The sequence below is a fragment of the Grammomys surdaster genome, unplaced genomic scaffold (assembly GCF_004785775.1).
Source record: "Grammomys surdaster isolate TR1022 unplaced genomic scaffold, NIH_TR_1.0 166, whole genome shotgun sequence".
NCBI classification, from domain to species: domain Eukaryota; kingdom Metazoa; phylum Chordata; class Mammalia; order Rodentia; family Muridae; genus Grammomys; species Grammomys surdaster.
The window spans coordinates 1,722,294-1,737,655 of NW_021604614.1; the positions used below are offsets into that span (position 1 = coordinate 1,722,294).

At 48.2% G+C, this 15,362-nt stretch overlaps 2 protein-coding genes across 5 annotated transcripts in view; one reads left to right on the top strand and one right to left on the bottom strand.

The window, feature by feature from the left end:
- Positions 1-2,072, bottom strand: part of Trim50 (tripartite motif containing 50) — a 15,436-nt gene extending 13,364 nt beyond the window's left edge. For both annotated transcript variants that reach the window (XM_028766242.1, XM_028766241.1), the window contains exon 1: positions 1,673-2,072. In XM_028766242.1, the coding sequence (XP_028622075.1) occupies positions 1,673-2,071 (399 nt within the window). In that variant the 5' untranslated portion in view covers position 2,072. The remainder of the gene's footprint in view (positions 1-1,672) is intronic.
- Positions 2,073-5,283: 3,211 nt separating this feature from the next.
- Fkbp6 (FKBP prolyl isomerase 6) overlaps positions 5,284-15,362 on the top strand; it is an 11,613-nt gene continuing 1,534 nt past the window's right edge. Inside the window, exons 1-7 of one of the 3 annotated variants that reach the window (XM_028766227.1) lie at positions 5,284-5,395; positions 5,596-5,713; positions 7,391-7,480; positions 9,354-9,556; positions 9,847-9,966; positions 13,704-13,898; positions 14,262-14,371. In XM_028766227.1, the coding sequence (XP_028622060.1) occupies positions 5,339-5,395; positions 5,596-5,713; positions 7,391-7,480; positions 9,354-9,556; positions 9,847-9,966; positions 13,704-13,898; positions 14,262-14,371 (893 nt within the window). In that variant the 5' untranslated portion in view covers positions 5,284-5,338. Of the gene's footprint in view, positions 5,396-5,456; positions 5,514-5,595; positions 5,714-7,390; positions 7,481-9,353; positions 9,557-9,846; positions 9,967-13,703; positions 13,899-14,261; positions 14,372-15,362 lie in introns of those variants that run through there. The other 2 variants (XM_028766228.1, XM_028766229.1) reach the window with 2 other exon arrangements.

Below are 15,362 nucleotides of genomic sequence, written 5' to 3' on the forward strand. Positions count from 1 at the left end.
CCACGCCCCCAGCCCCTCACTGGGGGATTCTAGGCAGGGGCTCTACCGCTGAGCCACGCCCCCAGCCCCTCACTGGGGGATTCTAGGCAGGGACTCTACCACTGAGCCACGCCCCCAGCCCCTCACTGGGGATTCTAGGTAAGGGCTCTACCACTGAGCTACGCCCCCAGCCTCTCACTGGGGATTCTAGGCAGGGGCTCTACCACTGAGCCACGCCCCCAGCCCCTCACTGGGGGATTCTAGGCAGGGGCTCTACCACTGAGCCACGCCCCCAGCCCCTCACTGGGGGATTCTAGGCAGGGGCTCTACCACTGAGCCACGCCCCCAGCTCCTCACTGGGGGATTCTAGGTAAGGGCTCTACCACTGAGCCACATCTCCAGCCTTATAAACATGACTCTTATATAATAAATATATATTATATATAAATGTCATATATGTATGACATTTGAAAAAAATAAATAATAATTGATCTGTTCACCTGAGGTAACAGCCCACGGGCTGGGGAATTCACATATTTAACACATTTAGAACATTTACTATCAGCTGTAGCTGTAGCCCAGTGGTTCTCAGCCTTCCTAACGCTGTGACCCTTTAATACAGCTCCTCATGGTGTGGTGACCCCCAACCATAACATTATTTCATTGCTACATTATAACTTTAATTTTACTACTGCTATGTATATATATATATATATATATATATATGTATATTATGGAGAATATTTGGTATGCTTTCCCTGTGAAAGGGTTGTTCAGCCCCTAAAGGATCTCGACCCACAGATTAAGAACCTCTGCTGTAGATGCTGAAATACAGCAAGGAACAACGGCCCCACTCTCACACTTGTGAACAGACCGGCTTAGGAGTGCTGAAGAAGCAAGGCCAGTTTTATGGGTCAGCAAGTGAAGCCCGATGATCTGAGTTTGATCCTGGCGCTTACGTGGTGGAATAAGAAAACCGATTCCTTGAAGTTGTCCTCCATATGTGTGTCCACGCATAAATGAATGAAAAACGTTAAAAGGAAAAAAATCTATTGTGATACATGCCTATAATCTCAGCTCTGTGGAGAACGAGACAAGAAGAGTTAGAGTTCAAGGTCAGTCTGGGCTGTAAGTGAGTTCAAGGCTAGCCTGAGCTACGAATAAACCACTACCAAAAACCATACCACTGAGTCTAGGATGTTGCTTAGTGACAGAATGCTGCTTAAGCTAGAAACTAAACCTTGGATTCCATCCCTAGCACAGCAAGCAAAACAAAATAAAACGCGCCAGAGATACAAGGAAAAAGAAGAGGAAAGGTCTGGCAAGGGGCTCCCTGTCATTCCTGCAGCTTCAATCCCCAGGACCTGGTATATAAGCAACTCCTCAAAAACCAACAAAGAGGGCCCCACGTGGAAGAGGAGAGCTGACTTCCACAAATTGTCCTCTGACTTCTACATGCATGCCATGGCACACGGGTGCACACAGTCAACCAGTCAATAATCAAATAAGTGTTAAAAACCAATGAATGAATGCATGCTTGTGTATATGTGCCATAAACTCCCGAGACGGACTTGGAAGGGAAATGAAACCCTGGTGCAGTAGCCTTCTTCCACCGAGTGGAGGCGCAAGAGAGCACTCAGGAGAGCAGCCCTTTGCTCTGCTCCTCCCCCAGCGGCCCGCCCGCCCCTCGCACCTTCATGCGGCTGTAGACGGTGGAGACTGGTGTGACTCGGTGGTGTTGGTGGGAGCCCAGCAGACCACAGAGACCACAGATGAATTCCTGGTCTTTCTCGCAGAAGAGGCTGAGAGGGTTTCGGTGGTGCACGCAGACGGTGGGCTCTGTGTCCCCAGGGAGCCTCAGAGCGTCGATCACCCGGGCCAGGGAGACATTAGGCGGGGAGCTGCTGCAGTCTACCGACTGACGACACACAGGACAGCGCAGCTCGGAGTCCAGGTGTTGGGACATGGAGTCCAGGCAGTCCTTGCAGTAGGAGTGGCCGCACTGTAGCATCAGAGGCTCTTTGAAGACCTCCAGGCAAATGGGACACTGCAGCTGGTCCTGGAGTTCCGGCACAGTCAGCTGCCAAGCCATGCACACAGCTCAGCTGCAACACAGGTGGCAGTCGGTCCTCTATCCTGCCACTCCCTCCTTCTGTCATATTTGCTCACCCACGTCTCCCCTCCCCCCCAAGGGCTGCTAGAAGCTTAGAGAGAAAAGGATGCCATCCCTGGGTTCTGATCTTAGCATACTATGACCCCGAGACTCAGTTTCCCCATCTGGGAAAAAAAGGACTTACATGGAAAAACAATGGCCACTATGAGTTTGGATATACAGCTCAACAGGGAGTCTAACTCAGGTTTTTCTGGCATACATGAGGTCCTGGCTTCAGTCTCCAGCACCACAAATGTCACATAGAATTATGACCCATCCCCCCTCATGTGACCCCAGCATTGGGGGATTGAACCCAGAGCCCTGTGCATGCTAGGCAAGCACTCTACTGATAAAGCCTCTGCCTTCTTTTAACCTTTTTAAAAAGCACCCCTCCTCTCCTTACTCTATTTTAAGACAGGCTCTCATTAAATTGCCCTAGAGTAGTGGTTCTCAACTTGTGGACTGCAACCCCTTTGAGGGTCCAACAACTCTTTAATGGTGGTTGCCTAAGACCACTGGGAAAATACAGATGATTACATTATAATTCATAACAGTAGCAAAATTACAGCTATGAAGTAGCAACAAAAATACTTTTTATGGCCGGGCAGTGGTGGCGCACGCCTTTAATCCCAGTACTTGGGAGGCAGAGGCAGGCCTGGTCTACAGAGTGAGTTCCAGGACAGCCCAGGTGCTACACAGAGAAACCCTGTCTTGAGAAAAAAATAACTTTTTATGGTTGGGGGTCACCACAACCTGAGGAACTGTGTTGAAGGGCTGCAGCATTAGGAAGGTTGAGAACTGCTATTCTAGAGGTTCGAGAACTGCTATTCTAGAGGTTCTAGAACCCCAGCTCCGGCCAGAGAGTCTACTTCAAGGAAGAGTCTCTACTGAGACCTGAAATCTGTAACATGTCCCTTTTAGCCAGGCACTTTATGTTTGTTTAGTTTTTGTTTTGTTTTGTCTTGTTTTCAGGACAGGGTTTCTCTGAGTAGGCCTGGCTGTCCTGGAACTCTCTCTGTAGACCAGGCTGGCCTCGAAATCACAGAGATCTGTCTTCCTCTTCCTGCCAAGGCATGGACCACCAGGGACCTGCCACCTAAGCAATCTTAAAGGAAGATTGTTCCTTTTATTTTCCTTTTGGAATAGGGCTCATGTAAACCTTGATGGTCTTGAACCCTGTATGCAGCTGGGATTGCAGGTGTGCTCCTCTATACCCAATTTAAACCGTTCTGGGTCTAGAACCCGGGGGGCCTCAAGCATGTTTGATAAGTCAGTATCTACTCACTAGCTACATCCTGAACAACAAGAGCAAAGTCCCTTGTCCCAGAACAACACTGTCCTCAGAGAGTCTAAGATAAAGAGCCTGGGGTGCTCCTCTTCCAAAACAGAAACAAAGTCTCCACTGACCAAGATAACAACCTGACCCCCACCCTACTAGTCCATTACCTGATTTCTCGTGGGTCCAGCAGGCCTCCCAGTAGGGTGGGTCTCTCTGGTCACTCAAGCCTTTTCTTCCTGCCAGAATGGAGCAGCTGACTCGGAGCACCCAGCTGGATGTAGATGCCACTGCCTGGTGTCTGCCCCTTCTTCCATCCCCTCCCCTTTCCCAGCAATACCTGTGTCCTCAAGGTCATCCAGAATCAGGTGGAAAGTGGGTCACATACCACGGGACTGAGGCGGCAGCCTCTGTTGGGTCCCTTATGATAACCTAGACAGGCAGATTGTGGCCTTGCCCAGGATGGGGGAGGGTTGAGACAGCTCGCCTTTTTACTTACCAACTCCAAACAAGAGCAGGTAGGAGCTATGTATGACAAACAGCTTTCTGAATACTCCAACCCAGAATTTTAAAGGTATTTTATTTAGATTTTCCTTGTTTTATAAGTTTGGGTCACACACACACCAATGATAGTACGTACTACTTACTCTGAGTTTTTTCATTCGAGGTGTAACATGAACAGATCTTAACCACACAGTGTAATGTATATCTTATTCGTGTACATTCATGCTCAAGGTCAAGTTGTAAACTGGACAGAGCAGTGAACACCTGTAATCCCAGAACTTGGAAAATACTGACCAGAGGCCAGAAGTCAAGTTCATTTTCAGATACATAGCACGCCCAAGGCCATCCTGGACCTCATGAGACTATCTCAAAAGCAAAACAAAACAAAGGATCTAGTTGTACAGAATTTGCAGAGTCAGTCCCTTGTCTCCTGCCAGACTGGCCCTCCAATCAAGACAGTCACGGTCCTGGTTCATATCCGCCTACCAGCTGCCTGCCTGTATGTATATAAATAGTATGTATGTATGTATGTATGTATGTATGTATGTATTTTAACATTTATTGTGTGTGCTTGCAGTTGTAGGGCACTTTATGCATGAGAAGCTAGGGGATAAAACTTGCAATACTCAGTTCTCTCCCTCTACCTGTGAGTCCTGGTTGTCAGGGTTGGTGGCATGCAATTTACCCACTTGACCATCTTGATTGACATTGTTTCTTGCCTTGTTGGAAGATATCTGAAATCTTGGAGCCAGCTGTGGTGGCAAAAACCGTGATTCCCAGCACTCGGGAGGCAGAGGCAGGTGGGTCTCTGTGACTTCTTGAGGCCAGCCTACCCTGCCTAGCTATTTCCCGGCCCACCAGGCTACATAGTGAGATCCTCTTTATGAAAGAAAGAAGGAAGGAAAGAAAGACGGGAGGGGAGGAGGGAAGGAAGGAGAGAAAGGTAAAGTCCTAGGTTGGGGACTTAGCTCAGTAAAGCAACTGGATGCATGATTCAGCCATGGGGGTCCTACTTAGAATCCTCCTGGGGATGTGGCTCAGTAGTAGATCGCTTGCCTGATACTACTTTTATCGCCAGTACCACGCAAAAATAAGCTCTACTGAGCATCTCACTAGTCAACCGCGAGGCAAAAAGCACATGTCGCTTTTGGTCCCTAATTTTGTGGCGATGCGTCCCACTTGTGACAGAACGCCAAACATAACACAGAGACCAAAAGAAAGGCTCCGTGCCCTAGAGAACGCTTTGTCCGAAGCCCTCCCGGGGCTCCATCATGCTTTGCGCCTGCCATCACGTGTGCAGCGCGTGCTGGGAGACCCTTGGCGCATGCTCGCTGCGTCAATCACGTTTTCTCGTGCACAGCCCGCGTGGTGCCTGACTTCCGGGGGTCCGTTTCCGGTGAGGCCTTTGGCAACGGTTGAGCGGCAAGATGAGCGTCTTCTCGCGCCTCAGGAACGGAATCCCACCGTCGCGAGACGACTGCCAGGTACGGAAGCGGGGGTCGGGGAGCCTGGGAGCACGAGCTGGGGAGCACCCGGAGCGCGGCCATGAGCGGTAGCACCCGAGGCCCGGGAGCCCTGGAAGGGGACGACGTCCTAGGCCAGGTGAGGGCGGAACGTGGCGCTGGCCTGAGGAGATGAGCCAAGTGACTTCCACCTCTGAGGCCTGTGGCTTTCTCTCTCCCAGTCTCCCTATGAGCGATTAAGTCAACGCATGTTGGACATTTCCGGGGACCGAGGTGTGCTGAAGGACATCATCCGAGAGGGCGCTGGCGATCCCGTGACACCGGACGCTTCTGTGCTGGGTATGGAGGCTGCTACTGGCTGTTCTTTGTCCTTGGGAAACTGGTTTAGGATTTGGGTTGGTTGGGTTTTTTTGTTTGTTATTTTGCAACCCAGGCCGGCCTCTTAACTGCCGTTGTAGGTGAGGTTGACTCTGAACTCCTGATAGTTCTGTTTCCGTCTCTCAAGTCCTAGCCTAATGGGGTGGTCACCACTACATTTTATGTGGTGCTAGGGCAAAGCCCAGGAAATGTATACCAACCCATGTCGTTGGTTTAAGGTGTTAAGTGTTTCCAGGTACTGAGGATTGAACCTGGAACCTAGGTGTCTTCAATTGATGATTGCATATTTCCAAAATAACGGCGTTTTATGGGACTGGATGTGTTCCCCGTGAATGGAGAGGGTTTGGTTTTGAGAAACAATCTCATGTATCTCAGGCTGGCCTCAAACCCTATAGAACCAAAGATGATCTAGAACTTTTTTTTTCCCCGCCTCCCAAATGCTGAGATTACTCACATATGCCACCATGCCTGGTTTATGAGGTGCTGGGGATGGAACCCTGGGCCTTCTACATGCCAGTCAAACATTCTACCAACTGAGCCATGTCCTCAGCCTTTTTGTTGTTAGCAGCTTTTTTATTTATTTATTTATTTATTTATTTATTTATTTATTTTTGGTTTCGGGGTCGGGTGGTTTTTAGGTGTTTTGTTTGATTTTGTTTTGTTTTTAGTTGGTTTTGGTTTTGAGACAGGTTTCTCTGTGTAACTGCTCTGGCTGTTCTGGAACTCCCTTTGAAGACCAGGCTAGCCCCGAATCTCACAGAGATCTGCCTGCCTTCTCCTCCCGAGGTGCTGGGATCAAAGGCATACACCTTTGCTTTTTGAGGTTTTTTTTGTTTGTTTGTTTTTGAGATAGGGTTCACCATGTAGACCTGGGTGGCCTGTAACTCTGTATGTAGACCAGGGCAGGCTCTCCTCAAAACTCAGAGATCTACCTGCCTCTGCCTCCATAGTGCTGAGATTAAAACTGCACCACCAAGTCCAGCCTTTTTTTTTTTTTAAAGACAGGGCCTCCCTGATCCCAAGCCAGCCTCAAATTGACATTCTTCCTACCCCAGCTTCTTTAGAGCTGGGATGACAGATGGCTGCTAGCCCTGCCTGCCTTGAGCTTTTAAGAAGCAAAGCAGGCTCTGATCCCTTTCATGCCACTATGAACCGTGATGCAAGGTTCATCACTGTGAACCATGAGGCAAGGGTCATCACTGTGAACAGTGACCCACGGGTCATCAGGAGAGCTCTTGAACCTCAGAGCTGAGAGTCAGATACTCGCAACAGGACAGGAAGCTTTCCTGTGGGGCTGGGTACCAGGCAGCTTAAATCATTTAACCCCCCCAACCCCCACAGGGTCTCTGACCAGACAAGTGTTTGCTGCTAGCATAGAATTTGCAAGTAGCTGAGGCTATTCCTGTCTCTACTTTCCCAAGTGCTGGGATTGCAGACATCCTCCACCGTGCCCAGCTAATTGCAGTGTGTCCCTGTGGTATTGGTACGGTGGCTCTGAGGGCGGCTTAAGGAGCAGTCTCCTCACGTTACCTGCTCTCTTCCCCTGGCTTTAGTCCCTGTGGTATTGGTACGGTGGCTCTGAGGGCGGCTTACGGAGCAGTCTCCTCACGTTACCTGCTGTCTTTCCCTTGGCTTTAGTGAGATACTCGGGATACCTGGAGCACATGGACAAGCCTTTTGACTCTAACTGCGTTAGGAAAACACCTCGGCTGATGAAACTCGGAGAAGGTAAAGTCATCTGGAGTCATCTGGGCAAAAGAAGGCAGGCCATGTTTTAGGACAGTCACAGCATCCAGGAAACAGGTTCTTAGAGTTGGTAGCTAAGCTTGGGTTTCCGGGAAGCACCCAGGTTGTCTTGTCACTTTTCTCCTTGGAACATTACTTTTGGCTGATAGCCTACCTGGCAAGTTTATCTTGGCATCTAAGTTACCCATTGGGTGTTATTAAAATTTTTGTGCACATGTGTATATGTGCCCAGTGCCTGTAGAGTCCAGAAGAGGGTGGCAAGCCACCTGGAACTATAGGTAGGCAGTTGTGTGAGCCACCATGAAGTTACTTGGAACCAAACCCAGCTCCTCTGCAAGAGCAGTAAGCACTCTTTAACTGCTGAGCCATCTCAACAGCTGCAGGACATCTTTTAAGATGGCATCTCAACTGTGAAGCCAACACCTACCATGAATTCAGAAGTCTCCTACCTCAGCTCTGTGGTGATAGGATGATAACCATGAGCCCCCATACCTGGATCCACGGCGCACGATTCTTTCTGCGTTTATGAAATTAACATAGTAGCCGGGCGGTGGTGACGCATGCCTTTAATCCCAGCACTTGGGAGGCAGAGACAGGTGGATTTCTGAGTTCGAGGCCAGCCTGGTCTACAGCGTGAGTTCCAGGACAGCCAGGGCTACACAGAGAAACCCTGTCTGGAACACCCCCCCCCCCAAAAAAAAAAAGAAAAAGAAAAAGAAATTCACATAGTAAATGCTTACTTCTTAGCATGTATAGTGAACTAAGACATCATAGGATCTGGGGGAATGAGTAAAGTGCTTGCCATGTGAGCACGAGGACCTACTTTCCATCCCACAGAACCCATGGTTGTTCAGTTTGTTGGTTGGTTTTTGTTTTTGTTTTGAAAGGTCAAATGTAGTATCATATGCTTATAATCTCAGTGCAGGGGAGGCAGAAACAGATGGATCCCTGGGGTTGTCTGGCCAGCCAGCCTCTTTAGCAGACTCCAGGACAATGGGAGATCCTGTATCCAAAAAAAAAAAAAAAAAAAAAAAGCAGATGCCCCGAGGAATGACAGTTGAGACTGTCTTCTAGCATGAATGTGCACACATATCAATACACACACACACACACACGTCTCAAGAGACCACGCTCAGACGCTCAGATGATGAGAGCCCCATCTTATGGACCTTACTAGGATTGGGGAGGTTGGTCTCTAATCCAGAAACAGAACGTCATAGAACTGAATGAAACATGGAGCTCTGAGGAGTGATCTGGGTCTGCTTGATGACATTACAGTTACCCTCCCGGGCAGGGTCACAGGCACTGTGGAAAAGAAGGCTTGAGATGAGAACCCTGAGGTTTGACTAAGATTACAGTTGTGGGGCTGGAGAGATGGCTCAAAGGTTAAGAGCACTGGCTGCTTCTCCAGGAGATTGGGTTCAATTTACAACACCCATATGGTGGCTTACAGTCATCTATAACTCCAGTTCTGGAGGCTCTGATGACCTCTTCTGGACTCTGTGGGCATTGATTAAATGAATTTGACACATATACAAACAGGCAAGACACATACATAGAAGTACACATAAAAATAAAGGAAAAACTTAAATTTCAGTTAGAGTAGATAGACCACAGGGATGGATTGACAAAGAGAGCTTAAAAGAGAGAACAGTCTATGCCACGGAGATGGAGCCTGCAGAAGATGGCATTTGGGAAAAGTAGGACAGTAGGAGCAAGACTGAGCACTGAGGTGGGCACCCAGTGCAGAAGGCTTGGTTGGCATATTCCCTAGGGTTGGAGTAGGGGAACTGGTACCCATGAATGGACGGAATGCTGAGTGAACTAAAGTTGTGTTCTTGGACCTTTCTTCCAGATATTACACTCTGGGGCATGGAGCTGGGCCTTCTAAGCATGCGCAGAGGGGAACTGGCCAGGTTCCTGTTCAAGCCAACCTATGCTTATGGCACCCTGGGGTGCCCTCCCCTCATCCCTCCAAATGCCACTGTCCTGTTTGAGATCGAGCTGATTGACTTCTTGGACTCTGCTGAGTCAGACAAGTTTTGTGCACTCTCAGCTGTAAGTTCCAGACTTTGGATTTTCCAGCACTTTCTAAATGGAGGGATGGGATCATGTTTGGGTGTCTTTGTTAGAACACCGCCCTGGGTTCCACCTAGCCTACTGCACAGTGATGCCTGCTCTCCTCTGTCTGAGGTAATGTAAGGTATAAGTTAGCTCTGTGTTAGCTGTTTACTATTTAATTACCCTTTACCATTGTCCAAGAGAGAAATGTTGACGACTGTAACATGGCAGCCATTGTGCCACTGGGGCTTCTGGCTCCACGTGCTCCTCTTGTCTCTGGTCTTCAGGAGCAGCAAGAACAGTTTCCACTCCAGAAAGTCCTCAAGGTAGCAGCAACTGAGAGAGAGTTTGGCAACTACCTTTTCCGTCAGAATCGCTTCTGTGATGCCAAAGTGAGATACAAGCGGGTAAGAATGCTATGGGTGTGTGTTCCAGAAAACTTACCTTTTCAATTTTTATGTGGATGGCAGCAGTCTGCATATATATCTGCCCACCATGGGCGTGCATAGTGGCTTCGAGGCCAGAAGAGAAGATCTGGTCCCTGGGAATTGATCCCAAGGAACTGTAGTTTCAGACAGTTGTGAGACACCATGTGGTGCTGGGATTCGAACCTAGATCTTCTGGAGGAGCAGCCAGTACTCTTAACCTCTGAGCCATTGCTCCAGCCGCAGAAAATTTAAGAGCATAAGCTTCATCTGTTTTGCTATTCTTCATGGGCAACCATTAAGAAGATCACATTAAGCCGGGCGGTGGTGGCGCACGCCTTTAATCCCAGCACTTGGGAGGCAAAGGCAGGCAGATTTCTGAGTTTGAGGCCAGCCTGGTCTACACAGTGAGTTCCAGGACAGCCAGGGCTACACAGAGAAACCCTGTCTCGAAAAAAAGAACAACAACAACAAAAAAGAAGATCATATTAAGCTGGACCAGGTGGTTCATGCCTGTAATCCCAGTACCTGGGATTATAAATTCCAGGCCAGCTTGGGCGTCTTAGCTAGACTCTGTCTCAACAAAAAGGGGCTGGGGAGATAGTTCAGTGAGTAGCAGTGTTTGCTTCATAAACATGAGGATCTGAGTTCAAATCTCAGTGCCCACATGAAATGCTGGCATGGGTACCGGAAGGATGATTACAGTGAAGAGTACTTCCTGCTCTTACAGGGGACCAGAGCTTGATTTCTAGCATCCATATGGCTCATTCCACATGGCCTGCAACTCCATTTCTAGGAAATGTGATGCCCTCTTCTGACCTCCATGGGTTCCTGCATCCACATAGTACACATACATTCACATAGTTGTGAGACTTGAACATAAAGAAGGTGGTGGTGGTGGTGGTGGTGGTTTTCAAGCCAGGCATGGGCACATAGTCACTCAATCCCAATATTGTGGGAGGCCGAAACAAGATGATTTCTGAGACTTGGCTCCAAGCTCAGTGAGAAATCTTGTCTCAAGGAATAAAGTAGAACAGTCTTGTCAACTTCCTAACACTGCAGCCCTTTAATGCAGTTCCTCATGCTGTGCTGACCCCAACCATAATGTTATTTTTGTTGCTACTTCATAACTATAATTTTGCTTCTCTTATGAATTGTAATGTTAATGTTTTCCAATGGTGTTAGGTGACCCCTATGAAAGGTTTATTAGACCCCCAAAGGGATTTCAATCCACAGGTTGAGAGCCACTGGGGTAGAGTGATACAGCAGGACATGTGACATTGTCTTCTGCCTTCCTTGTGCACACCTACACATGTACATACATACATACATACATACACACATACACAGAAAGAAAATCCTTGTGGTAGAAGGGAATGACTGAGGGGGGGTAGCTTGGGAGCAGGGTGGTGTGAGGCATTGTTCTGTGTTTTCTTTTTATCTTTTCTTACTTTTTTTTAAGACAGTGCCAGTCTATAGCCCAGGCTGGCCTCAGACTCATGACAGTCCTGCCTCAGCCTCTCAAGTTCTGGGGTTACAAGCATGAGGCACAAATTTGGCTCTATCTGTTGATTCTATTTGTTTGTGTGTCTGTTTGAGGCATAGTCTCACTGTGTAACCTTAGCTGGCCAGTACTTACTTGGTAGACCAGGCTCTCCTTGAACTCATAGAGATCCACCTGCCTCTGCCTCCCAAGTGCTAGGATGAGAGATGCCTGGCCTGTGTGTTGACCCTGAGGCTGCTTTCCTGGGTGGATTTGAGTTAGGAAGCTCAGTAATCCCTGTTCTTTGTCTTCCTATGTCCATATGTATTTTAGTAATTGCCATCCTAGGGAAGGGGAAATAGCTCAGTTGGTAAAGAGTTTGAAAGAAAGAATTATGATCTGAATTTGATCCTGAGAATCCATATTTAAAAATAAAAAGGGCCAGGTGTGATAGTGCCTACTTGTAATTCCAGTCTTGGGAAGACAGAGACAGGCAGGTCCCAGGAACTCCCTGACCAGCAAGCCTAATCCCCTTGGCGGATTCATGCCAGCAAAAGAGGCTGTGTCTGAAAGAACAGGGTAAATGGATGGCCCATGTGAAGTGATCCCTGAGGTTGTCTTCTGACCTCCACATGCACTTAACAGGTACACACCCATGCGTACATCCACATAGACAAACATGCACACATGTAAGTATAAAAAAATCTACTGATCCCAAAAAGTTTATTAACATATCCTCCATCCAGCACTCCCCTCCAGCTGTAGCTGATTTTCTTCACTGTGTTTGCCATCTGTGGGATGTTCTGTCCTCTGACTATGGAGACTGAAGACTAGGTCACTTTGTGACAGGTTGGGTCTCCAGCTGTAGGGCTGTGGGAAGGCAGGTGGAACAGAGGTCTGTTGTACTCTCTGCTGTGGAAACAGAAGTATTTCTCACACCCATTAACAGCACTCCACCTGCCCATTCCAGCATCGACAGTCTTTTTGTTTCCATTTCTCTAGAACACAGACCTTAGCTGGGGATACAGCTCAGTTGGCAGAATTGGTACACATGAAGCCCTGGGCTCCATCCCCAGCACTGTAAAACAGGTAAACTGTTTCTTGAATTAGCAACAGGAGAACCAGAAGTTGAAATTCAGACTGCAGACATCACCCAGCAGTTAAGAGTGCAGAAGACCTGAGTTCTGTTCCCAGCATTCGCATCAGGCTGCCCACAACTGCTTGTAACTCCAACTCCAAGGGCTATGTTATCTCTAGTCTTTACTAGCACCTGCATTCATGTGCATATACCCACAGACAAACACACAGATATACATGCATATACATAATTTTAAAAAGAGAAATTGAAGGTCATTTTTTGCTACATAGTTTTGAGGCCAGCCTGGGCTGCATGAGACCCTATCTCAAAGATTAAAAAAGGGAAGCTTAGAATGGTGGTGCACACCTTCCTTGCACTTGGAAGCACTTGGAAGGCATAAGCAGGCAGACTGCTGTGAGGTCAAGGCCAGCCTGGTCTACATATTGAGGTAAGTTCCAAGACAACTAGGACTATGTAGAAAAACCCTGTCTCACACAAAAAAAGCAGATATAGGACACTGAAAGGATGGCTCAGCAACTTAGAGCATTTTTGCTCCTACATAGGACGCAAATTCAATTCACTGCACCCATATAGTACCTCACGACCATCTGTAACTCATAACTCCGTTTCCAGGGAATCTGATGCCCTTTTTTAATCTCTGGGTACCAGGCATGCATGCATGCAAACATACAGACAAGGCATCAATACATACAAAAGTAAAAAGAAATAATGAGGTAAAGAAGTTGGATGTGTTAGCACAAACCTTCAGTCCATTGTCATCATGGTGGGAAGCATGGCAGCATCCAGGCAGGCATGGTGCAGGAGGAGCTGAGAGTTCTACATCTTGTTCTGAAAGCAAACAAGAGAAGACTGTTGTCTTCCAGACAGAGAGGATGAGGCTCTCAAAGCCCACACCCACAGTGACACACTTCTTCCAACAAGGCCACACCTACTCCAACAAGACCACTCCCTGGGTTAAGCATATTCAGATCTCCACAGCACGTATACATAATTTAAAACAATGAAAATAGAAGCCTTCTGACTAATATATTAATGCCATGTCTTGTGAGCTAGTTGAGTCCTTTCTGAGATAGTTCCGTGTGACTTGTAGGGATGTAGGCTGTCCCTGCTGACCCTTGGCTTCCCTCCTCTCTCCAGGCCTTGCTGCTGCTCCATCGGCGCTTGGCCATCTGTGAGGAGCAGCACTTGATAGAGTCTGCTGAGCTTCTAGTCCTCCTTAACCTGTCCTTTGTGTACCTGAAGCTAGACCGACCTGCCATGGCCCTGCGCTATGGGGAGCAGGCTCTGCTTATTGACAAAAGGAATGCCAAGGCCCTCTTCAGGTGTGGACAGGTGAGTTGAGGGTAGTCGGGAGAGGGGCTAGGACAGCAACTCGGTAAAGTGCTTGTCGGCCATGCAAGTCTGAGAGCCTGAGTTCATTCTCCAGAACCCACAGTGCTGGACCCCAGCACCGGGGAGGCAGAGCCAGGGAGATCCCTGGAGTTGACTGGCTAGTCAGCCTAGATGAATTGAGGGGCCCTGGGTCCCGAAGGAGGACCTTATCTTGAAAATTAAGGCAGACTGCTCCCAAGAAGGAAGCCAGGGTTACCTCTAGTCCCCATCCACATGTGCACTCCCACACAGAGCAGAAGCTCTCACTTGAGCTACTACCACAGATGCCAAGCCTCTCTCTAATGTCTTGTCCTGTCTTCACAGGCTTGCCTCCTCCTAACCGAGTATGAGCAGGCCCGGGATTTTCTAGTGCGAGCTCAGAAGGAGCAGCCCTGCAACCATGACATCAACAGTGAGCTGAAGAAGCTGTCCAGGTGAGAGTGAAGGGCGGATGTGTGACCAACGGCACACGAGAGGTGGCTGTGAGCATTGTAGTCCAACCAGCCATCGGGATAGAGCACAGGCTAGGAGCACTGTCTCACTGTCTCAGAGCAGCCATCTCACCTGCACAGTCCACTGCTCATTGTCCTAAACTGGCTGGCCTGTGTGAGGAAGCTTCACTTCTGAGCATCTCCCTCCTTCCTGTTGGGCCACCTAAAGAAGTCAGCCCATGCAACATTTTTGTGTATATTTGCAAGTGTGTGTAGGCCAGAAAACAACCTTGAATGTGTGCCTGAGGTCCAACAGCTAGACTAGGCTGGTAGCTAGTCTGTAGGTCCTTCTGTCTCTGTCCACTGCTACCTCATCCTCCACCCCACCCCATGCTGGAATTATAGACACATTCTACCCACTGAGCCTGGTTTTTATTTACATGGTGCTGAGGATCCAAACTTGGGTCCTCACGTTCTCAACGAGCTATGTCTGTAGTCCCCATGTACCTTATAAGGGTCCTGTGCAAACCAGCTATGGTGAGCCACTCTAGCAGTCCTAGCTCCTGGGATACTGAGGCAGGAAGATCACAAACATGTAGAGTCTGAGTAAGGTATTCTATACCCTTTTAGGTTCAAAAATCAAAAGATTGGTGAGCTAAGAGTACTGTCCATTCTGATCCCCAAGACCTACATAGTGGAAGGAGAGAACTGGCCTGCAAATTGTCCTCTGACCTCCATGCATGGTATACAAAATAAATGTAAAAAAATCCTTTTTAAATTTCCCACAATAAAGTAAGTCTTGAATCCCAGCACTCAGGAGGCAAAGGCAGGTGGATCTCTGAGTTCAAAGCTGCCCTTGCCTACACAGTGAGTTCTAGGACAGCTAGGGCTGCACCTTGCTTCTAAAAACCAAAATTAATTAATTGTAAAAAAGCCAACTTGAGACTCTACCTATTCTCTCTCTCTCTCTCTCTCTCTCTCTCTCTCTCTCTCT